This window comes from Falco punctatus, assembly GCF_963210335.1.
Source record: "Falco punctatus genome assembly, chromosome: 11".
Lineage (NCBI taxonomy): Eukaryota > Metazoa > Chordata > Aves > Falconiformes > Falconidae > Falco > Falco punctatus.
This window is the reverse complement of record NC_137591.1, coordinates 16,513,344-16,536,399: the sequence shown is the minus strand read 5'-3', so window position 1 is coordinate 16,536,399 and position 23,056 is coordinate 16,513,344. Positions and strand designations below refer to the sequence as shown.

Below are 23,056 nucleotides of genomic sequence, written 5' to 3'. Positions count from 1 at the left end.
ATGCATGAGCTTGAACTTAAAGAACAGAATATGCAATACTGTAGGTTGGAGCAGTATCATCATTACTGCTTGTCGAAGACAAAGCTTGCCTCTTTCACTTAATGCAGAAGAATGTTAATGTTCACGTGGCTTTCCTGGTAACAGAGGGAACAAAACCAGCTAGGCATGAAATAAGGTGAGATTATCTGAGATTTTGTTCATACTTCTTAATAATATGGTAATAATACATTGGTAATTTATAGATAAGACATATAATGACAAAAATATACTTCAGTAAATAGGTGAAGTTCTGTACATTACAAACAGTAAATTGCTATAGTTCTACAGAAGATGTAATAACTTTCCAAAAAATTTAGTGTGTGTGCCTGAAAATAAGAACAGGGGATTACAGATTAATAGGTTTATTTGCTTAGCAGGTATTTTGTTGATGAAAGGACATCAGCACACCAATCTGATATTACACAATTCACTAATTTGCACTTTTAAAATAACTTACCTTTGTTTTAGGCACATTACTAGGTTAAACTATGTTTAAGTAGCTGACTAATCTCATAGTGAGATTTAAAAAGAAGTGAGCTGCAGTACCTCAGTAGCCTAGTATACAAATTCCACAACATTTATATAGTTGATGTCTTTTTACAAGGTAACTTCAAGGGCACTCAAACAAATGCTATGAAATTCTGATCTTCTATATACATTAAAGAGCTCCTGTAGACTTTACAGATATTGAAGTCACACCATCCTGTTAAATTCTTGATTTTCTGGACTGGAGAATTAAAGCTGAATGAATCTTCTTCTGTGTCAGTTCCGCCCTCAGTGCTTGTAAATCAGCTGCTGCCTGCTTTCTCATCTGCAGAACAAGTAATTTAAGGAATTGCAATTTAAGAAAGTTTTGGAGTTGATGTGCATATAGGTTTATATAACTAAGGTTGAATTTTATACAGGATGGCTGAATAAAGGATATATCTCTTCATCTGTAAAATTTTACACGTCTAATTAGATAGCCTAATTGTAGCACTACTTTCTCCTGTACTTTGCCTTGGTGGTTTTAAGAGGCAGGTATGAAATACATTGTTCTTTCCATTCCTTGTTATACAATGGAGGAGGCGTAGTGAGTAGATCCACCCTAAATTACCCAGTAAACAGGGGCATGGGCAATTTCTGTAATGTGGAGGACTCCTGTTCCAAGTATTCAGAGCTGAAAAGCTATCCAATGCGAAGGCCTATACTATCATTGTCCTTCGAACGGGAGCCACAGGCAGCACTGGTATGGAATAAAGCAGATTAAGATGGCCATCTGCTTAAAAAGTTGTTTTTTTTTCCTTTTTATACCATTTTTTTTCCTTAGCCATGGTCTACAACTGATCAGTGCCTCACCAAGTGTGTTCCTTCAATTACCTTTTGAGTGAAATGGGAATTTTATGAAAGAGATTGTGAAGCTTAGCTTATATAGTACCTTGAAAAATCTAAGTTGCTTGAAATACATTCAAAATCATCTAATAACCTAGTGTTCTGGAGTAATTTGGCTCAAGTGATAAAGTTGTGACAAATAACACCATAAAACTTAACAGCATAAAACAAGAGCTGTTTGTTTAGCAAGTATTTACATAATCTAATGTTTGAGAAGATCTAAGCTTTTTACACATAGTAATATTTTAACTGTTTTAATTAAAAGGCAGAGTACCTTAATTTCTGTTATGAGTTTCATTTTTGTATCATCCAGCTTCTTTCTCAGTTGATCGAGTTCATGCTGCACTGTAGTAATCCGTATGATTGTGTAATTCTGTATGAGAAAACAACAAAACTTTAAAGAGCGGCATTAGTGCACCTCTTTATTCATTGGGTGTTACTTCACCACTCAGAAAAAAATCCTCTAAACTCTTAACTCCCCTGCTTTTTTCCCAGTCCTTGATGTGCACTGGGCTGTCTCTCATCTATAAGCAGTCTCCTCTCCCAGAGAGGGCAGCGCCCTTCAGCTGGGTGCAGAGTTTTTTGCACTCCCTGCTGCTTTGGGAAGTTCAGCTCCAGATCAGATCTCCTGAGTAACAGCACACTGTTTTGCAATTATATTTTATGGCTACTCCCCACTTACAATAAAAAGGCATACTTCAAATTGGACTTTTTTTCCTTCACAGGCCTAGCATCACTCTGTCACAGTAACATTTACTGATGAGATTGCTACACTCATGTAACGTTTAGGGCAGATAATCTCCTGGTCATACAGCACGTCACTTCAGCCATAGCTGTGGGTGGGCCTATCTTTGAATTAACCTGTAAAAGTAAAATTTCTACTTTCAAAATGTAGGTTCTGAAACTCCGCTTGTGTAAGCCATGGCCCCCATCAAGTCTGTACCACTGAGGGGTGGGGGTGTACATGGTAGTTTCTTGATGTTCCAAGCCTTTAAAAATGCTATTAAAGTGCTAGCTGAAGCAAATTATGTGATAAAGTTGCCCATGTGATAAAGGAGTCATTAGTATCTGTAGCCTCTCATCTCTGAGCTCCTGCTGTAAGCTTCTCCCCACCCAGCGATGTAGCTGCCTGCATACAGGGGTCGAATTCCCAGCTCTGCCACTGCACAGCCGTGTAACCATGGCACAGACCACTGAGAAAGCATGAAAGGTACACGGTCATGCAGAAAAAAACCTGGCAGCGCTGTCAGACTAGGTGGGGGCTACTGAGGAATCACCCTGTCATTGGGCTGAGTCACCAGTGAGGACAAAGCTGGTGGAAGATGGGAAACCAGTGACTGTGGGATCTGTTCCCCAACACCTGACTCTTCCTACCTGACTGACGCCTCCCTGGCCAGCACATTGCTTACAAGGGGTGGCGAGCATACTTATCCTTAGTCTAAAAGCTCATTAAATCTTAGCTATCTTCTGTGTGTGCTAGCCAATAAGTAACTGCCGTATGCATGTTAAGCTGTGCATATCTGTTCACATAAGGCTTCTTGGTGTCTAGCCAGAGAGACCTAAAAAACCCCAACTGATACCCCTCCCAAAAGGAGGAATAACATACCTAAATATAGCTTGTAATATAATGTAATACCAACCTTATTAATATTTTTATATTGTAGATATTTATATTAAGATAGCTCAAAATAATACACGTTTGTATATAATATACACTTTTAGATTGTACGTACACTCTCCCACCTTTCAGATACAAGAAAGGGACAATTATTCTTCCTAGTCTAGCTCCAGATTTGCCAACAGACTTGCTTCCATTAACATATTTATAAAATTAGCATATATAATTATTGGGAGAAGTGTTTCCTCCTTTTCTTTTTTCTTTTCTTTTTTTTAATTCCTCTCTGATTTGACACCAACAGCATAATATGAGACTTACAGTTGCACAATAGTCGATGTGCAACCACCCCAAAAGGCTCAGACACATTTCTTGTCCTCCAAACTACAATTAATTACAGCTGTATGTCAAATTTGGGATGATGAGAACAATATAGAACTGATCAATTCATTAATCATACTGAACAAAAGGGGCTTTTGTTATGAGAAGGTATTATACAAAGACAAAGACTCAAGCACTTCTTCAGTCTTTTTGAAAAGAATGGGCTGAAGGAATTTTATACTTCAGATCATTACAAGATATTTGGCTGTTAAAGCTAGTTTACAAGTCATCATTTTTTGGTGACAAATTTGTTACTTTATTTTTTATACAAAAAAACCCAAGCTGTGTAAAAAAAAGAGATTAAATAATACAAACAAATACCTTGGAGTTTGTCACGTTGCTTGGTTGTTTCCGGCTATCTCTGGCTCTCAATTGCAAGAGTAATTTCTGGTGATAAAGCTCTACATCTTGTCGCAGTTTGTTTAAAGCATCTTCCAGTGAAACCGTAGCTTTCTTAGTTTCAAAGTACTTCTTTTTCCATTCCTCACGCACTACAAAGGAAAACAGCAATACTGTTTGGTCTTGTTCACCTTATGGTAAAGTCTGTTGAATACAGTAATGACCAACTGATCTCACAAGATTCAGTTGGCCAATGCACACATTAAAACATGGCAGTAGGTTTCTTTTAAAACACTTAGTGAAAAATCTCCATTAAAATGACATTCACTACAAATGCAACTGAATTTCCACGCAATCACCTGCAACAAGAAGCTTTGTATGTCCACCAAGATACAACACAAGGTCCAAAACAAAAATTTCATTCAGCCTGGCTGTCATTCACCTGCACTGTAAGTGCTCCAGACCTGCAAAGACTGGTATGCCTACCAGTCTGAAGGCCGCTGCTTTACCGTAGCAGAATATTTAGCACTGTAGATTTACGCAAAACTTGAGTTCTGCAGGGCCAAAGATTCTGAACAGCTTAGTTTTGTACAGAAGTCCCAAGATTATGGGAAACGGCTATTTACCTTTACACTTAAATATGATTCCTCCTATGTTGTTAATGTGCTATCAACAACTGGCCCATAAATCCGCCCTGGCTGGTGTGGCAGTCTTATGGCCACATACATCTGTCCACTCGTCTGCAAAGTGTTTTAAATGATCCCTTCTTTCAAGGCACATTTTAGGAAATCAGGACAACTGCTTCTCACAAACTTACCCAAAAGAACTTAGGTGTTGGAGGACTATACAGTATATAACTGAGAATGACTGTCAGCATGGCAATCTTCGGAGGATATTAAATAAAGACTGCATTGCTGTCCCTACAGAATATGCTCGTCCCTTCATAACTTGTGAAGAAATGTTTACAAATGCACTTACTTAAGAAAATGTACAGGTCTGATAAAAATAATTCATAGATAAAGACATTCCTTAAAGAACCTGCAGAAGCTGTTTGAATCCTTGTGAAATAAACTTTACCTAATTGGATACCATAATTTAAGACAACACAGGAGCCATTTAGGGCTTATCTCAGCAAGGCAAATTATCCTGCCTTGCAGCTCCATGCTAGTACAGATTCACTGCTTCAAGTACTCAGGTTTGGTCTTTTTAAAATGCAGCCTCGCCGTGCTGCAGAGTGCAGCGTAGCCATGTCCTTAGAGAATAACTGGAAGAATTGGCTTGTCTTCTTTCTACAAAGCTGCAAATAACAGTTGAGACTCCTAGAGATTTAGCTGTATTTAAGTATGAAGAGAACGCTCTTCAAACACCAGTGATTAAACCTCATCTCTATAACTGGAATGTGACTTCGGGAGGATAGTTTAAGTATAAACCTGAAAATAATTTTATGAAGAAAATTTGAGTGGGATTTCAATGAGATTTTACCTTGTTAAAAAACAAGGGTTGTCAAGCTTGTCATGACAGGCTTGTAAATTGGATGCCATAAGCTTAATACCATTAGACAGGAGGAACAAAAAGTATGACGCTGGCAATTTAACTAGAACCCCTATCGCCACACTGAAAACCTCTGTCAAGCACCAGCTAAAGGTAGGCTTAGAATATGGCAGCTGCCCTGGGCCTCTAACAGCAAAGCGACCTGTGGTGGCTCTCTGGGCACTGTATGTACATGGGGCACAACCTGAAAGGTTTATAAAAGCAGGCTATTTTTAGCTTTGTAAGACTGCCACAAAAAAACTGGAAGGAAACGCTGCAACCTGGAATCTTTTCAGCACGCTGTTATACAGATGAGCCTTCTCGGAGCTACAGGTTAGCAAACTGCTCTCTCTGTAATTAAGCTCACTGAGAAGGAGACAAAGTTTTTCACATTGGTTTCAGTGTCATTTCTCAATCATTCCAAATTCCATAATAAAAGTGTACCGTGGTATCTCCTCAGCTTATTTTGTTCCAGTAACCTTTTAGCTTTTTTCATCAGTTCTTCTCTAGTTTTTTCCATGTGCCTTCTGTCTTTCTTCATTTGTTGCAATTGTTCTACCATCCCGTTTTCTAAAGAAATTATAATTGTGTTTAGCAAGCATTTGGATACTGTAAATAGGAAGGATCAATCAAGATTTTTGTAATGCACCCATCACAAACCATGCCAAAAGCCCTGTCAGAACAGGCAGTGGAAATGATTTTATTTTAATAAACTATCTCTAACTTTTCAAAATGGCTGGTGCATTGGGAAAAAGTGAGAAATCCAGCATGCATCCAGACACACGTACATACAAACAAGTAAACACCCTCTTATATGTCTAGACAATATATCACTAACACTATATATTCAAGATATGTATACACTTCATACATTGAGAACTCTTGCCACAGGAAGCCAAAAAAGCCCCCCAAAGATTATTTCCTGCTCAAAATACTTCATGATATAAACTGTGGCAAAATCTTGCTGTCATAGGGAGGATAGCATCTCAGACTTTCACTAGAGTGCATCAACGGGTCAATCACTCACTTTCTCACTGTTCCCCTCCACCACAGTAGAGGATCCTCAGCTATACTTCTAGCGGCTTTCTTTGCTACATTCTCACTTGAGCCTGCAGTATTTCATCCCATCTCCCTCCTTTTCTCCTTCCATCTCCAAGTCCACAATCTGGGTTTTCTAGCACTGGGAACCTGCCATGTTCCATGAATAGCCCATGCATTTACAAATGCCTGGAATTTTCCAGCCACAAATTAAGATTTGTAACAATACTGTCAATGAATGTATGTACAAAATATTTTATAAAGTAGGTATTTCTGTCTTGATTAACTATTCAGTCTTTATTAACCATTCATTTCACTGCAACTTTTTGGAGTCATATACTCACTTGTTGTAGGAACCTGAGCTGGAATCATAGGAAGTGCCAAAAAAGGTGGACTAGGAGGTGAAATATATTCTTTTGGACAAGTAAGATGATTTTTCTTGTTTTCATCTGCCTATAGAATCAAAAGATACAACTATAAGGACATAACCCATAATCCTCAATAGTTACACAAGACATATACCCTGAAAGTGGCCTGAGTGAATGGGAGGGCTGAATTTGAATTCTGCATATAAGCTTTTTTATTCTGTTACCAGCACAAATGATTGCCAAATTACAAACAGCTGGACCTCTGCAAATAAAATCATAACACTGAACCCTTACATCACAGAGAACATACAGGCAAAAATGTAGACTGTTGCTAAATGTTCTTGTCCATGCCTATAACCCCACAAGTTACTGACACACCCATGCAACACTAGAAATAACGGGCCTTAAAACTGCCCCCTGGCTCATTGCTTACAAAGCCTGGACTGCCAAAGTCTGAACTAAAATTTACAATAGCAGAGTTTCCATTCCATTATTATTTTCATAAGACTCCACTACAACCACTTCTGCACAAGAGCTCAAAGGCTCACAGTTAATAGTGTACAATTGCACGTGGGTGCTGAGTTTTCCTAAACATGTTCTTAATCTAATACTATGACTACATCATATCTATGTCTTAAAGGATTTTATAGTTTTTATCAGAAGTTTTGCTCGGCTTGAAAGACAAATTTGTCCTATAGGAAATACAGAACTATAAAAACGTCACAGACAAAAACGATAAAATGTTACTGTCAAGAAACTGTAGACAGAATTCAGGTAACATTAGTAAGACTGAGACTGAAACAGTAGTTTCTGTTGAATTATAATCAGAGGTATAACTTCTGATGATTTAATTGTTTACAAATATAGTTGATTTTTCATTAGTAAATCTGCTAAGTAGCAGTGCATAAATTAACTTTTCTCAATTGCTCTCAAATCTACATTTGAGTATTTCATACTCCTAATGAGTTACCTGTCTTATAAAATAAGAATATTTCTATCTGGAGGACTATGTTTATTGCTCAATATTACTAGGAATATTTTATCTTTAAAAACATACCTCATCAGGATCATCTATAGACTTGTTAGTTCTGTATTGCTGGAAACTAGAGATAAAATCAAAGCAGTAAGTGAAAATTCATGTAATGAAATTGGTTTTTCCCCCATTTTCTTTCATATAGTTGAAGTCTGTAAAATAATTTTCTAAGTATGAATTGATATTATCTGTTATTTTAGTAGAATCATTATTTACTAACCTTTGTTTTTTGTGTGCATATTCTGTGGTTTGGTCTTCCATTATTTTAATAATTCCAGAACCCTGTATTCTGTCTCTTCTTAGTTCAGTATCTTTCTGGTGGTCATTATTTTCCATGTTCGTTAGTTCTGTGAAAGGACAGCGATGATTAAAAAATATAGATCACACTCACAAAATTCAAGCTGTTTTGACTGTCAATGCCTGGACTTTCCAACATATATTAGAAATTCAGTGAATCGATTCAATATATAATGATACCTCTGGGGCTTAGAAATGTATAAATAACAGAAAAAGAAATGAAGTGAAAAACAAAAAAGATATCTGTTTTGAGAATTTGTACCTAACGAATTCTGGCAATTATCTGTGATAATGTTTCTTGTAGTAAAGAAACCACTTAATTATTTCATCTTCCCTAAACTAATTCTGTATGTAACACTTTCTGTCTTTCAGAAACTGAAGATCCCCTACAAACTGGAGCTAGCAAGAAAGGGAGAACAAAATGTTTTGCATTTAAATGTTAATGAATAAATGTTATCTGCTTTAAAATATGTACAATAAATATTTCAAAAGAAAATTGCTGACAGACTTTACCTTTGCTAGTACAAAATCCTACAATCTTCATAATTCAAAATCAAGTTATGGAAAATTTTCAGTTATTTACATATATATTTGTATATTAAGAAGTCTCATACTTAGTATCAGTTAACATGACGATGGAGGGATAAAGCTGGTTTTGATATATTATGACTGAAAAATGAAATTACTGAAAAGTCATCTACGAAAGCCTTTTCTAATACATTCTCCAGGCGCATCTCAAAGAACACACTATCTGAATTTTGTTTTCTTCCTCAAAGTGCTGGATATCCAGAAAATCATTCTAATTAAATCTGTAAGGTGCCCATACCGATGAAAAATAGAATATTGCCTTATTTAATAATTACTCATTAAAAATTTGCAATAGGATAAAGGTCACCTTTTTTACATTAACTACAAAATTCTACTCAAATATTAAGACTTGTCTTTCAAAATTATTTCCTGAAAACAAATTTACATTATAATCTTGATGAAAATACAGCAGTAGTCACTCAAACTTAAATATGTCAGTCATTTCTTTATTGGTGATCACTAAAAATATAAGAATGTTAACATTCTATTATATACCATTATATAACCATTTGGGGATTTAATGGCCCTCAGTATCCATAAGACACTCCATTTTAAAGGAAATAGCAGTTAATAGATCTCTTCCAAACAACATTTTCTATTTTGCAAGGAACTGTTCTCTAGTTAATACTTTTGTAGTATTTTCACTGTAGTCTGTTCAAAGAGTTCTTTCACCTCTCAGTTTTAGGAATGCATATAAATAAACACTATATGGGAGGGAGGGGAGGAAACATTTCCTCTTCAGTAGTAATGTAGCCATGGATAAGATGACAACAAAAGTGTTAAGTGAATAAATGCTTCCCTGATATACTGATAACAAGATTTTTTTTCATTTAAAATTGCTGTTGAATTATGGGATCATTATCGTACATCTTTACAGTAGCTGCTTCGTAATTTTTTTCATATAAATAAGATTAGACAAGCGTGTCAACTATAGTAAAGTGTTTCCTTATATCAGTACACAGTGATAAAGGACTAATCCAAAGTGAAACTACAGCTTTTTGAAATACATCATCATTATTAAAAAAATTAGAATACTGTTTTGACAGCAATATTCCAACTTATACTTTAAATTTCTTAAAACTTAGCTTTACTCTGCTAACTTTCTAAAATGCATTCTTTAGCAAAAAGATGACAACGAACAGTTGTACCCTTTTGATATTTAACGTGATTTGGGGGTGTTTGGTTATTCTGGCCTTGTTCATCACTGAGGTTTACATGAAGCGTGGGAGTGGTTCGTTTGGCTTTCTCATTCCACTCAGGAGTGTTACGCTCTCCTTGATCTTGGCTGAGATGATTTTGCTGAGAGGTCTGTAATACTATATCACTCTTTCCAGACTCCCAGTCTGCAGGATTTGAACGACTTGGTGTGAAGAGAGATCCATTGGATCCATTTTGATCTGCATAGTAATTGATATTAGAAAAGAGAAATATTATTTTATTGTAAATTTTAACCATAATATTTATTCCTCTCCTCCTTCATCATCCTCCTGCAGTACATTGGTTAAACTAACCTTTTTCTCTAAACTGTATTAGTTTTTCTTGAATCCTGTTGTTATGGTCTTGCTTATGTTTTGTGTGCAAAACTGGAACAGTTTTTTTCTCCCCCCGTTCCACAGATCTGTGCACTTCCTGATTTTCTAGCTGGTAACTGTTCTGTATACTTTCTAAAAATTGTTTGCTTTTTTCAGGTTTTGGTTGAGGAAGACTGGGTAATCTTGATCCATAACTAAAACTATTAGCTTCTGCATTAAAGTGATGTCTTTGTTGAGTTGATGCTGATAACGGATAAACATCTTCAAAGTATTCCACTCCAGGTAATAAATATAATTCAGGATAAAGTGCCTATAATATGCAGCATATTCATCAGACAGGACAAAAGAGGAAATGTAAAATGTAAAAAGTTTCTGAAAATTATGCCTTAAAAGCCATTCAATACATACGTAAGGAGGAACAAATGACTTCAGTTCCAGTTCTGTTTCTTGCTTTGCTTTCACCTCGGAAGATAAAGAATGGAAGCATAACCAATAAAATAATTTTTTATCAATAATGTTGCATATCACTTAATTTCTGTGTTCTATCACCACTTTTACATACTATGTTTTTTCATAACCAGCACTATCTTTTGTAGTGGCCTCATGGGGAAGAAGAAACATAGACTACTATCCTGTTTTCTAACATGGCACTGAAACTTTATTTTGTCTATGTTTCAAAAATTTCAATCAGACCCACACGAGTACATGGATATACTGAATAATTCTTTTTTTTTTATCCTTTGCACTTTATGTTATGGTTCAAAGGACATGATCCAACAGTCACAGCAGAAGAAAGTCTTTGACTTTCTTTACCAAAAGTTGCTTTAAGCTGAATCTGAATAGAAATGCTGATTCTTATGTAAATCTTTTCTATTCGCCTCACAGAATACTGCAAAATAATTAATGTATATAAAAAGAAAATACCTATTACTCTCCTATGTCTTCTGTATTTATTGTTTATCCTAATAGTCTTTGTGTGATATATACTTTCAGAGTTTAAGTCATCTAAAAACAAAGTCCAAGATAAGCATGGTTTATTTGAAAGATGTGCTCTGACAGGAAAAAAAATAAATCTTAGCTTACACTTAAATAATGAAATTGAACTAAACATGGGGCCAAATTCTATTCTCAGTAATGGCTGGGCAGTGCCACTGATTCACTGTTAGAGACATGGGCTATATGCAAGAAAAGGAAGAGCAAATTAACTGAAAAATAAACAAACTAAAATCACGTTCAAGACCCTTACTTGCAAGTAGGGTACAGCTCTCAGTGCTGCTTACATTGTTACTGTTGTGAAACAGAAGACGGGGTGGACCCCCCCCCCCCCTCCACTCAACAAATATTTGATCATGGAAATGTAATTCATGAGGTTACCATGACCCTAAACAACAAATAAATCAGTTATTTGGTTTATTGCTTTACACTTTGTTATAAAGTTAAACATCAAGCAATAGTAAATACCCCAAATTAAAATGATATCTTTAATTTGCCACTACATATTTTCACTTGTATCTACCGATATTTTTAATTCCACTTGAAGTCAAATGTTTTATTAATTTGATGACATTCTAAAGGAAGCTGGAAAATTCCTCCATTTACCTCAAAACTATGTATATTCAGAAAATATACCATCTTACTTATTATCATCCAGTTAAAAAGGCCTGAATTCTTCGAAGACACACACATTTTCAGATTTAGATTGTGTCAAAGTCTTCAAGTTTTTCTGCATGTTTTTCTACCTAGTTTTTGCATATTACTTAGTATTTATTTTAGTCTTCTGTGTGAGTAATTTTAGTGATAACTCCACTGCAAATAAAGAACGACATAAAATTTCCAGCTTGTAATTAATTTCCAAATCCATGAGGAACAGGTGAAATGAGAGACAAAAGCATTCTATGCTTATGTACATGATTTAAGTCTTTGTGTACTACAAGAACAAACTTTCAGTTGGACTGATTTTCAAGTTTCTTTACTCTTTAGCTATAGTTTGTAAGATATAAATATACAAGGAATCAATGTGAGGAACAGTTATGATTCAGAGATGTAGGTTTTTGATTACATACATCTCAGGCTGTATTACTGGGCTAATTAGTGGAACACAGATGTACATCCAGAGTTCTCATTCAGAGACTGATTTGTTACAGGTTCTTGGGCAGGTCACAGTGGGAACCGTTAGAGGAACTCTGACTTACTCAGCTTCCATTGCAAATTCTTCAACTGCCATATTCCCTAACCATGTACTGGGAATAATGACCTTAGGGGAATATATTTTTTTTTCATGCAACCAGACTTGTCATATTTAATCATTTGACTTATCAAAACTAGCATCTTTTTACTGGATGGCAACTAATTACATGTGATACTTTAAAGGATGTTCCTAATATACCTGTCCAACTGTGCCTTTTTATTTGGGGAAGTAGATGTGCTGTGACAAGAGCTTATGTTCCAGCGTGTTTAAAAACAAATGCTAACAGCGCTCCTAAAGTCATCTTTTATTTGATACTATCTAATCTGCAGGAATGAAATCTGCAGTTTACATGATAAAGCAGAATAGCAATAATAAAAAAAATTAACTTACCACTGCTAGTCTTTTCCCAATGCATTTTAGAAATTTGAATTTATCTGCAACTGCAACTCCACCCAGGTACTCTCCCAGCCTCTCCCGTAGCACTCTTAATGTGATGTGAGGAGACACCCTAGAATGTTGTTATTCATTAATACATCTGTAAGATCAAATAATGATGGCTCGTTAGTAAGAGGGGGAAGATAATGCTACATACATGCTGGCTTGCATGGAGAGAATAACAAAAATTGGAAATTACGTCCACATAGATGACAAGGTTTCACGGGGCTGGTCCAGTACTGTAGAACATATCCCTTCAAGCACTACGGGCTAGATGAGACTTCACCACCATCCACTTCAAGTAGCAGGCACATTACTTGGATTTTGTCTTTTCCAACACAAATTTACAGTTGGGTGTGTGCATGCGTACATGCAAATGTATTTTAAATCAAAAAACAAATGCTGCAGAATGAACACTTCCACCATAGTTTGAGGATGAGAGAGCTGATGCAAATATGAATTGCATCATTTAACGTACTACTGGAAACCATGCAAATATTAAAGTAACGACCTTAGTAATGAGATAAAAATCACTGTAGAATAAAAAGCATCTCTGCAGAATAAAACCAAATGTGCAAGAGGCACATAAAAGCTCTGCAGCACAGCATAAACAATTCTAATTCCTCCTATGCTGCCATGCCGAATAAACCGGGGAACAAATTCAGGCCTGAGACTGTTAATCACCCATGCTGATTAAGTGTCAGTATACTACTTAGCAGGACCTAGCACGATAGCTACCCAGGCAGCTATCACCCTTCAAGCAATGCACAGACACAGCTTGGGGGATAGCACGTGCCATTCTCAGTAAGCAGTATAGACAGGAACGTGCCATTCCTTCGCCCTGGACAGGTCTTCAACATCAACCTTTCAGGGTTTGTTTGCACTTTCAAACACCCCCATATACCTTCATTTCACATTGTAGGTGTGTAAAAACACCATCAGTTTCATCTCATAAACACAGTACTTCAGTGGGATACAGTGCTTCCCTCGCATTATTTCAAACACCCTGGACTTTGAGGACCCTCCTAAAGATCATAAATCTGCCTTGGAGCACAGGCATGCAGCCGAGGAAACCAAAGTCTGCAGAGCGGACACATCTAGGTTACACTGCTTGGTCCCTGTAGATTCTGCTACTGTTTATTTCTTCCCCAGCTACTTTTGGCCCACACTTGCTGCAAATATTAGCCCTAATGTCATCTATTTCAAATGTATAAAGAAATACATGAAAGTCGGATACATAATTCAATACTCATCCTTCCAAGGTCTTATGTGAGAAGTGAGATGATCTATAACTCTAAGACCTCTCATTCAGTATCATTACTTCAAGCTGATGTCTCAGAGAAGATATGCCTTTTGAATGGTCTTCTAAAACACAATAAATGCAAGCTCTTTCAGAGGCCGTTCTAACACTGCACATACTTCACTGATAAAGTCTGTCCAAACCAGCAAAGGAAAACTGAATCTAAGACATTTATAAACAGTAGGGAAAACATTGAGGCAACTACAGGGTATCATGGAAGAAAAGTATATCTGGGTATACAGAACCTGAGATATAGGACAGGAATTTATCTAAAAATTATTTGCCAGTGCAGCTTCTAGGAACATATAGTATTATATTTCTTACTTGCAGCCACTGGCTAGCAGAAGACTAGTCATATCACAGTCATTTGCTTCAGGGTGCTCCTTTAAAAGCAATGCAAACTAGAGTTCACTGCAGCCATCTCATCTAGAAATAACACAAGTATGACTTCTGTGGTGAGGAATGAGGAATAAATAAAAGATCACAGAGGCTGAGAAATCAAGCTCATGGGAACAAGAACTCAGGGCCATAAATAATTACACACTTAATATTTCCCTGTAATTCATGATTAATGGAAGCAGCCTGTACTTAGACCTAGGAATCCTTTGTTAAGCTGACTCAGACAGTACTAGGATTGTCAAGCTGACTGGACAGTGCTATCAACAACGGCCAAACAGCATTAGTACCAGCAAGTCTGCTGTTCCCCCTCCTGGATTATAATAAGACATTTTTAAAAATATTTTTTGTTTTTAAAGACTGGTACACTGGCTGGGTGCTAGTTAGTTATTTGTAATGCTAATGTACCGCAGCATTGTGTAGTACCCATAGAATAGTTACTTAGCAATTATTTAAGACTCATTAGCAAGCAACAAATACCCAGACAGATATAAACCCACTGAAATCAATGAGAATCCTAATTTAAGTTGATGCATCAGAATTGAGACTTAGTGAAATAAACTAGAGAAGAGCAGGTGGTGACAGATGTCCAATCGCATTAAATGATCTAGTTTCCACTCCATCCATGTATTTTGCACCTCTGCTGGAGACTAGAATAGCAAACAGAACAGATACATGCACTTATTTCCTCTGGTTTTGAGCAGCCTTTCAACAAAAGAACCTGCAAGAGTGAATACATTCTTCCCTACATGCCTCTACTGCTGTCAGTCTTTTCAGCGGTGCAATATACTGTCCTAAATGGACAATATAAGCCTGAATTTATATTAGTTAAAACCCATATACCCTGCAGTTTAAGCTAAGCTGACAGGTTTTGCACAGGAGCAGACAAGGTGTACATAAAAGCTCTGTTTCAATATGCATCTTTACATTATTTGATTTTTCTTCAATTTCTTACCACACTATATACATACAGATTTTGTAAGTAAAGTGTTTAGGAGTATAAAACAAACTTTCAAAGTTACGAAAGATTAAAACAGAAACTCTGTGCCAGGTTTGGGCCTAGGACTACAAACTGAGGTATTCTTTCAGTAAGTCTTCTAAATAGCTACTGGAGAGCAAATATAGCACATGGTGTTGTGGGCAACCTTTCAGAAATACGACTGAAGAAGAAGGAAGATATGTTGGTGGTTGTATGGGCTGTAATGCTTCCCCTTGAGAAACATGGCTTAAGCTCCTTCTTTGGACTGAGAGAGCTCAGACTGACATATCCCTGTTCCTGGGAACTGACAGGCTATCCCATCTTCATCAAGACACACTGCCCTGAAGCTGGCCCGCTGCTGAAAAGAATTCAAGACTTTGATAACCAGGCTCAAGGAGACAGAAAAAATACAAGACTGTGATTTTACAAGATAAAATTATTCCGCAGAAATACTAGCACTGCTCTGAAAGTGTTTCAATGGCCTACACCGTGGGCTGCAATGCAGCTGAGCTTGACACAGTCCAAATAAGCATAACGCTAGCCATAGGCACCGCTTACCCTCCCGAAATTATTAGAGAACATGCCTCCTCTGACAGATGTAATTGCACTCTGTAGAGCAACAGCTGAACTAAATGACTGAAGGACAATGTAGAGAACCTACCACCTACATGAAGCCTAAGACTATACTCACCTTATAAACCCAGCTGAGATGAATTTGCTAGTAAGAGCTGCAGGAACTGTATTCAGCTTGAAGTTCCACACTTCTTCTGGGACATAAAAAACATGGAGCTCCACCAACTAAATAAAGAACAGATGATCATAACTGTAGATACCCTCTTCTATATGCTTTGTTTTGTTTAGGCAGGCTTCGAATTTCTAGGGGCAGAAATGGCTTCTTTGATAGCACATGGACTAGAAGAATGCAGCTCTATCTGACAATGACTAGATAGTGAGAAAATCAATGAGTAAAGCAATTTGTGATCAAATGCTAGCTGACAGCATTAAAATAAGTCACAATAGAAAAAGTGAAACAATGGAAATGGGAGAAAAGAGAGCCTGTGCTACTGCTGTATGTCACTGTGACAGCAACGGGCTGAGCTTACCAAAAACATACTCTGGAGCGTGTCATGGTTACAAGAATACTTCAGCTGAAATCCTACCATTGTTCATCTGACAAAAGATGCAAAGCACTGAAAGCTTGATATAAACAGCACGAGGACTAGACCTTGCCAGCAAGAAAAAAAACCTCCAAGTATTTCTGACAGTTGTTAATAATATTAGCTACCTTGGAAGCACAGAAATGCTCCTTTTGATGTCTGCAAAAAGGGTAACTAAGACTGCTCTGAGCAAGACTCACTTAGTGTTCAAACCTGTGGTAGCTGTGGGACTGTTAATGTCTAGGTCTTGATATATTTAATGAAAATCAGATGGTATTGTCAAGGATGATACACTTCTCTAAAACTAGAAACCATGCAAATAAACCGTATTAAATATTTCTGCAATTGTTGAGTTACTAAATATTAACCAGAAAAGAATGCTTTCTATATATACTATGTTGAAAGCACATTTTTTTCCCCTCAGGTCCCCTAGAAATGGTACAGTGTCACTTATTTTAATATTTGTTATTTGTGAAATCTAAAAAGTCTTTATGGAAAAGTAAAAAATTTCTCACCTGTGATGTTCGAGGTCTCATTTGACTGAACGACATCTTGGTCCCTGTACTTGATCACAGTGAATGCCAGGTGGAGTTTCTAATTTTCTTTTTGATCAAAACATTGATTTAAGAATGAGTTTCATGATAATCTGTTACGAGAGGAGTTATCCATTAACACCCTTTATTTTCATTTACTGTTCTTTCTGTTGGTGAAAATGGGAAAGGTTGTTTCTGTGCTGAGGCAGAAAGCTTCCAGCTTATTGCAGACAAACAGACTCAGCCACACCTTCCACACAAGCCAGTATCACCTAAGTAACTGGGGAACTGCTAAGTCACAGCCCTGCACCTCTGAAAGGTCTACCCTGGAGTATTCCCTCTTAACATTTTCCCCCCTTTCATGAAATACTTGGGTTGTCTATCACTGTCTACACAATTGTACTGTTTTCCTAAAGACGCAGACTTAAATCCCACCAAAGGGGACCCTTGCAGGGCCTGGGTTTGTCTCTGATAAAGGGACAGCCGCTGCGCCAAGCCCAGCCACACACACGGCACACCGTGCTGGCCAAACGCAGCGTTCCAAAGAAACCCCACAGCGCTGGGTGACCACGTCAGAAAAATCCTTTCATAAACTACAAACCACGGCTCTGCCCTGACCCTGTGCCTTTCCTCAGCGCTCCCACTTCGAAGGCTCTTCCAGCACCTCACAGGTTACAAACCCCATTCTGGCTTCCAGGTGGCCAAATGCCCTCGCTGCCCTCCTGGTCACCTTGGCAGCTCTCCCCCTACCTCTGCCACACCTGATTTACCTCTTCACCAGCACAAGTGACCAGCCCTCCCAGGTGCCCTCCCAGGCCTTGCCCTGGCTCCCTGTGGTAGAACCTCGCCTCAGCGGGAGGTGCCTACTTAAAATGGCGCGCGTCTTTACTTGCCTCTTCACAAACCCACCACAACGAGCTCTCACGCATGACCCGACCGTAACATCCCACTGCTTCTCCAGTTATTCCCAGCCGAGGTTGCAGCAGATCACGGCACAGGTTTTTCCCACTAGCCCCTGCATGCCCATGGGATGTTGCACTTTGTGTTACAGCATGGCAGCCCCCTGCCCTGGGGCTTCATGCTCTTGTCATTCCCTGCAGCAAACACCCATCGCCTCCAGCCCGCAGCCGAGGCCCCAACACGCTGGCAAGAGCAAAGTTAGTAACTTCATTCATTACACCTCAAGGTAACCTCCAGACTAGTAACCTGCTAGATACAACCACCATGATTTGCCACCTGGGTCTTCACATCGCCTTCTCTTTTAACTCGCTCTGTAGTTAAATGGCGGGTGTGTGTGTGTGCGCCTCATCTCTGTACTTCCAGGCGCCCCCCCTTCGCGGGCACCCACACCCGCCGGCGAGGGGGCAGCCGCGCTGGGGGCCCGGCCCCGCCGCCCGCCCCGCAGCGCCTCCCGCGGCGGCCCCGGCCCCGGTTGCGCAGGCGCCGGCGGGCCGGGGAGTTCGGGACGCGCCGGGAAGTTGGGGCTGGGTGTGGCGCCGCTTGCCGTGGCCGCCACCGCTCCCGCCATGTCGGGCTCCTCCAACGTGGCGGCCATGAAGAAGGTGGTGCAGCAGCTGCGCCTGGAGGCCAGCGTGACTCGCGTCAAGGTGAGAAGCGGGGACAGGACGGGACGGGACGGGGCGGACGCGCCGCCATTACAGCGCCCCGGGGACCGCGCCCCGCCGCGCTCCTCGGAGGCCGCCCGGCGGGTCAGGGGCCGGGACCGCCAGCTCCGAGCAGCCCCGCCCCAGCGACCCTCCTTGGCGCTGGCGTCCCGCTCCCGGGCTTTACCCCGGGGCTCCGTCGGGCCTCCCCGGCCGAGCCGACGCCGGGGCGGCTGCGCAGCTGCGTCCCGTCCCGCCGCCTCCCCGGGGCCCGGCCCGGCGCGCCCTGGCTTCCTGCCGCCGCTCGGGGACCCCGGGGGACGGCGGCGCCCCGCGCTCCCTCACCCCTCACCCCGGGAGCGGCTCCTGCCGCCGGGCTGCTGCAGGGGCCGCCGGGCCGGGGGCGCAGCAGGTTGCCGCGGCGGGCCTGGGCCTGGCGCTGGGAAATGGGGACGCTGCCCGCCGGGTGCCGCTGGGGCGCTCTCGGGGCGGGGGCGCGCCCGGTCCAGCCAGAGGGACTCGGCAAACTGCGGGTACGGGATGCCAGGGAAGATGCAACTTTCTGAATCTTTGAGCGTTCCGTTTTTATGCGTTCAGAGTTGCAGCAAATAAAAGACGAAGGATTCTTTACTGTTCTGTTTCTAGGTCGGTACAGCCTGCCAACACCCCACCCCACCCCCCGTGTGCTATCACCTCAAGTATGGCTGTCCAAAGGGAGATAAAATGCCAGCTCTGTTCAGTAGAGCATCTTAAACAACAGGCTGCGTTTTTAAATGATTCATGCTAGAGCAAGAATCTTACATTTAACAAAGCCATTTCCAAGATGTTGCTCGTCCCTCGCCCTTCAGGCTTTTAAGTTTAACATGAAAACTTTCCGAACAAATTCTTACTCTAGTATCCACAATTTCTTGTCTTTTAAGAAACCAAAAAATTGCAATGAAACTGTTGTATACAATCTATGTAAGCTGTATTGCAGAATCATTTAGCAGTGTGCTTTATACTTTTTGCTGTAGTTACACCCTCAATAAAGACTGTTCAGTGAATTCTAATGCCAGCTTTTATTATGACCAGGTTTCTCAGGCTGCAGCAGACTTGAAGCAGTTCTGCCTGCAGAATGCACAGCATGATCCCCTACTGACAGGAGTATCATCAAGTACAAATCCATTCAGACCCCAGAAAGTTTGTTCATTTTTGTAATTATGTGAACTACTTCAGTATCTTTCAGTGGTAAGTTCTTGAATTACTGTTCTGTCATTAAAAATAGCTGGCTTTAAATGGGACTGCCCTGTATTAAAAGTATTCCAAAGAGACATCTGACTTCTGCAGCTGGTGTTGGTCTAGATCCCCATTTTGGGCCCTTCCTCTGGTTGTAGCTCCGTACTGGACACATGCTGTTCGTTAGTATTATGAGCAGCATTTAGCTGTTGCAGGGCTTTTGCCAGTTTCTGTTGGTGCAGCAAAGTAGTAGTGGTACCAGCTACTACTGACCTGCTATTTGGACTAACCTGGTTGTACAGTAATGCTGCTGTATCTTCCTTCTGTGTAAGAGTATTAATGCCCTTTTTTCACATAGGATTGTATGCCTGACATCATACATGGTGAATCCTGATTGTGGCAGATAAAGCAGACTTTTGTTCTTACATTTTTAAAGAGCACTTCCAAAGATGGGTTAGTGGTGGTCTCCAAGAGCACTGTCCGCACACCCTCTAAACCAAAAGAAAAAAGTATGTAGTCCAAGAATTGTATCAGGGCCCATACTCCACTCAAATAAGCTGCTACATGGGTAGCAGTTTAAATAACTAGAAGCAGCTGAATACTCCTTTGGATTTGCGTTCCAAAACTTCTATGGTTTCATTAGCCCTACTGCTGTCACTAAGAAGACCGCTAATCTGGCGTTCCTTGAAAATTCTGGTAATTAGATTTTAGGCTAACCTATTTAGAAAGGTGAGCTTTAGATCCACAGTAGTCTTACCAAGACTGACAGTCACAGTAACTTGATATTTTGCCCGCAGTAAATACATAATTTTACTGTGTCCCTCCTCCCCATTGCCCCTTGACTTTGATCCATTGGGGGTGAGAGCATATACATTTCAAAGCACCTGATACATAGTTACCCATAGTTCACAATCCTTAGAAACCTCATAGCAAGGCTTAACCTTGAGGAATTCTGCTTTTGTAGGTGACTTACATCACCCAAAGAATTGTAGTTTGCTAGATTAAGTTGTGTTATTTAGGCAGCTTTATAGAAGGAGGACCACAGTCAGACTGAGTTGTTAAAATTGTCCTGCCCTCAAGCAGCCTGTAGAAAGCTTCCAAAAGGTTGGCGTATAAACAAAGTGGCTCATGCTAGTGAAGACAGAGTAGTAACAGTAGCTTTATAACAAGCAAAACCACTTCCCCCATTGTTTTGATCAATGAATTGCAGCAGTGTAACTGAAATGTGCTTTCGGGTCCCTGTAGCTTTTGAAGTTATTTCTGTTGTGTATTAAGATATTCTTGGACACTGACTTGTGTCCACACTATAGCTTCAGCTTTGGGCAGTAATTCAAGGAAGAAACCAGTTAATCTGTAAGCATTAGGCTGATAACCTATAAAAAGCCAAATAAACTGTACTTTAATCAGTGACACATACAGTTCCCCACTGAGGTTTGCCAAGACCTAGTAATTCCTGGGTGTGGATGTCAGGAAATAACGTTTCCTCCATCTCACATGAGCATGGGCCCACACAGAGCATAAAAGGCTTAGTATTTTTCTTTCTCAGTTACAGCCTTTATCTTTCCTTTCTTTGATTTTGGAAGGGGCACTTGCTTCTGCTGCCGTTACAGGCAAGAGTTGCTAGAACAGCAGCTTTAGTTATGCTACCTATATGGAAAATTTTTCCTTCACTGTATCCCTTGCAAGCACTTCCTCAAAATAGGCAATTTCTTATTTGTAATCCCGGTGTTTTCACAGTGAGCCAATAGACTTGATGTTTGCACAGTCAGCACCACCTCTGTGGAGTAAAGAGGAAGTGTAATTTCTTAAGTTACACAGACTCTCCCTGCTTTTCAAAGACAAAGTAAATGCCGGATACTTCTGTAGGCACCAAGTGACTGGGCACAACTTTTTCTGTCCTTTCACTTTGTGTCTCCTGGAAGTCAAATTGCTATGCTTCAGTTCTTTTGTAATGGCTTTGATTATCTTCTTGCACCCTTGGTGATAGCTTAATGGTTTTAAAAGCTTATTTTATAAACTAGTAGTTCTACAAAACAGCTGTAGAAAGGCTTTTTTTTTTTCTAAATAGCTGTCCATGGCATACTCTGAAGTACATGTTCTTAGACATACAGTTGATTCATTTAGCGTTGATACTTTTCTAACTACATTTTTTTTGTTGTTTTTCAGACCTTTTAGCATCTTTTCCTAGCTGCTGATGTGTGTATGGGCAGAGTGCCTCAAGGAGTGGCCTGGTTTGAAGTCTGTACAAAAGCTTAGCTTTAATGTGCCAAATCTAACTATAAAATTGCTACTGTCGTCAAACCTCTTACCATCTACCTCTCCAAATGAACTGTATGCTAGTTACAGTACTTCTGTTTCATAAGGGAATCAGTTTTATATGCCAAGCAAAAAATAAAAGTGTCTTGAGTTAGCCTGGTCTTGAAATTACTATAATAAGCTAATTAACTTCTGGGTATCTTGACACCTCACCCGTTACTGCCTCACTCTGCAGCAGCTGGAAAGCATATACAAGAGTCTAACTTTAAATATTCTGTGCTGCTGCAAAGTTTTCCTGGGGGTGGTAGGCTTACAGAACAATGAGGCTTCATCAATACTATACTTCGAAGCATCATAAAAATAGAACAGGAAAACATTTTTTTGGCTGTTAGTTTAGAATTAAACTAAACAGCTGTTCTGTATCATAGGCATCAAATCAAGACAAAGAGTAACTGAATTACTCTTTATCTTAAAGAGTAATTCTATCCTAGTAGATGACTTACTCTATGAACCATCCTACTCTTTAGGTAAATGTGAAAAAGCATATGAAAAGAAAGGAAAACTTAGCTTTTTCAGATGCCAGTGAATGTGCAAACTTAAGGCAGAACAGTATTTTTATTCTGCAGGTAATACCAACTTCAGTACAGCTGAGGCTGAAGAAGCATTTTAAAGATTTTAATGGGAAAACCCCTGCTCAAAGACCTCACCTGTTCAACTGAGCAGCAGTTTTAGATAAGATGATAGCTTCATGTACTTCCTGTAAACTGGCCTTATGAATTCTCTCTCATTGGTGTTTACTTCTTTTTAACTGCTTTTGGTATATACCTCTTCCAAACACAACATTCACATAAGAGATACCTGT

At 39.5% G+C, this 23,056-nt stretch overlaps 2 protein-coding genes across 4 annotated transcripts; one reads left to right on the top strand and one right to left on the bottom strand.

Annotated features, from left to right (window-relative positions):
- Window positions 1-171: 171 nt before the first annotated feature.
- On the bottom strand, window positions 172-19,795 carry SPATA1 (spermatogenesis associated 1). Of its 3 annotated transcripts, none has more exons than XM_080406547.1 (14): window positions 19,069-19,795; window positions 17,102-17,232; window positions 16,121-16,227; window positions 12,710-12,827; window positions 10,540-10,593; window positions 10,111-10,441; window positions 9,748-9,996; window positions 7,935-8,061; window positions 7,739-7,784; window positions 6,658-6,766; window positions 5,720-5,845; window positions 3,728-3,897; window positions 1,685-1,783; window positions 172-850 (listed from the first exon to the last, which is right to left on the bottom strand). In XM_080406547.1, the coding sequence occupies exons 2-14, from the start codon at window positions 17,135-17,137 to the stop codon at window positions 746-748; spliced, it is 1,677 nt and encodes a 558-aa protein (XP_080262673.1). In that variant the 5' UTR covers window positions 17,138-17,232; window positions 19,069-19,795; the 3' UTR covers window positions 172-745. The 3 variants fall into 3 exon arrangements, with proteins under 3 accessions (XP_080262673.1, XP_080262672.1, XP_080262671.1); XM_080406546.1 differs by lacking the exon at window positions 19,069-19,795 and adding an exon at window positions 18,326-18,440; XM_080406545.1 differs by lacking the exon at window positions 19,069-19,795 and adding an exon at window positions 18,300-18,411.
- On the top strand, window positions 18,552-22,348 carry GNG5 (G protein subunit gamma 5). The gene is made up of 3 exons (XM_080406575.1): window positions 18,552-18,726; window positions 19,795-19,950; window positions 22,105-22,348. The coding sequence occupies exons 1-2, from the start codon at window positions 18,646-18,648 to the stop codon at window positions 19,918-19,920; spliced, it is 207 nt and encodes a 68-aa protein (XP_080262701.1). The 5' UTR covers window positions 18,552-18,645; the 3' UTR covers window positions 19,921-19,950; window positions 22,105-22,348.
- The last annotated feature ends 708 nt before the right edge of the window (window positions 22,349-23,056 follow it).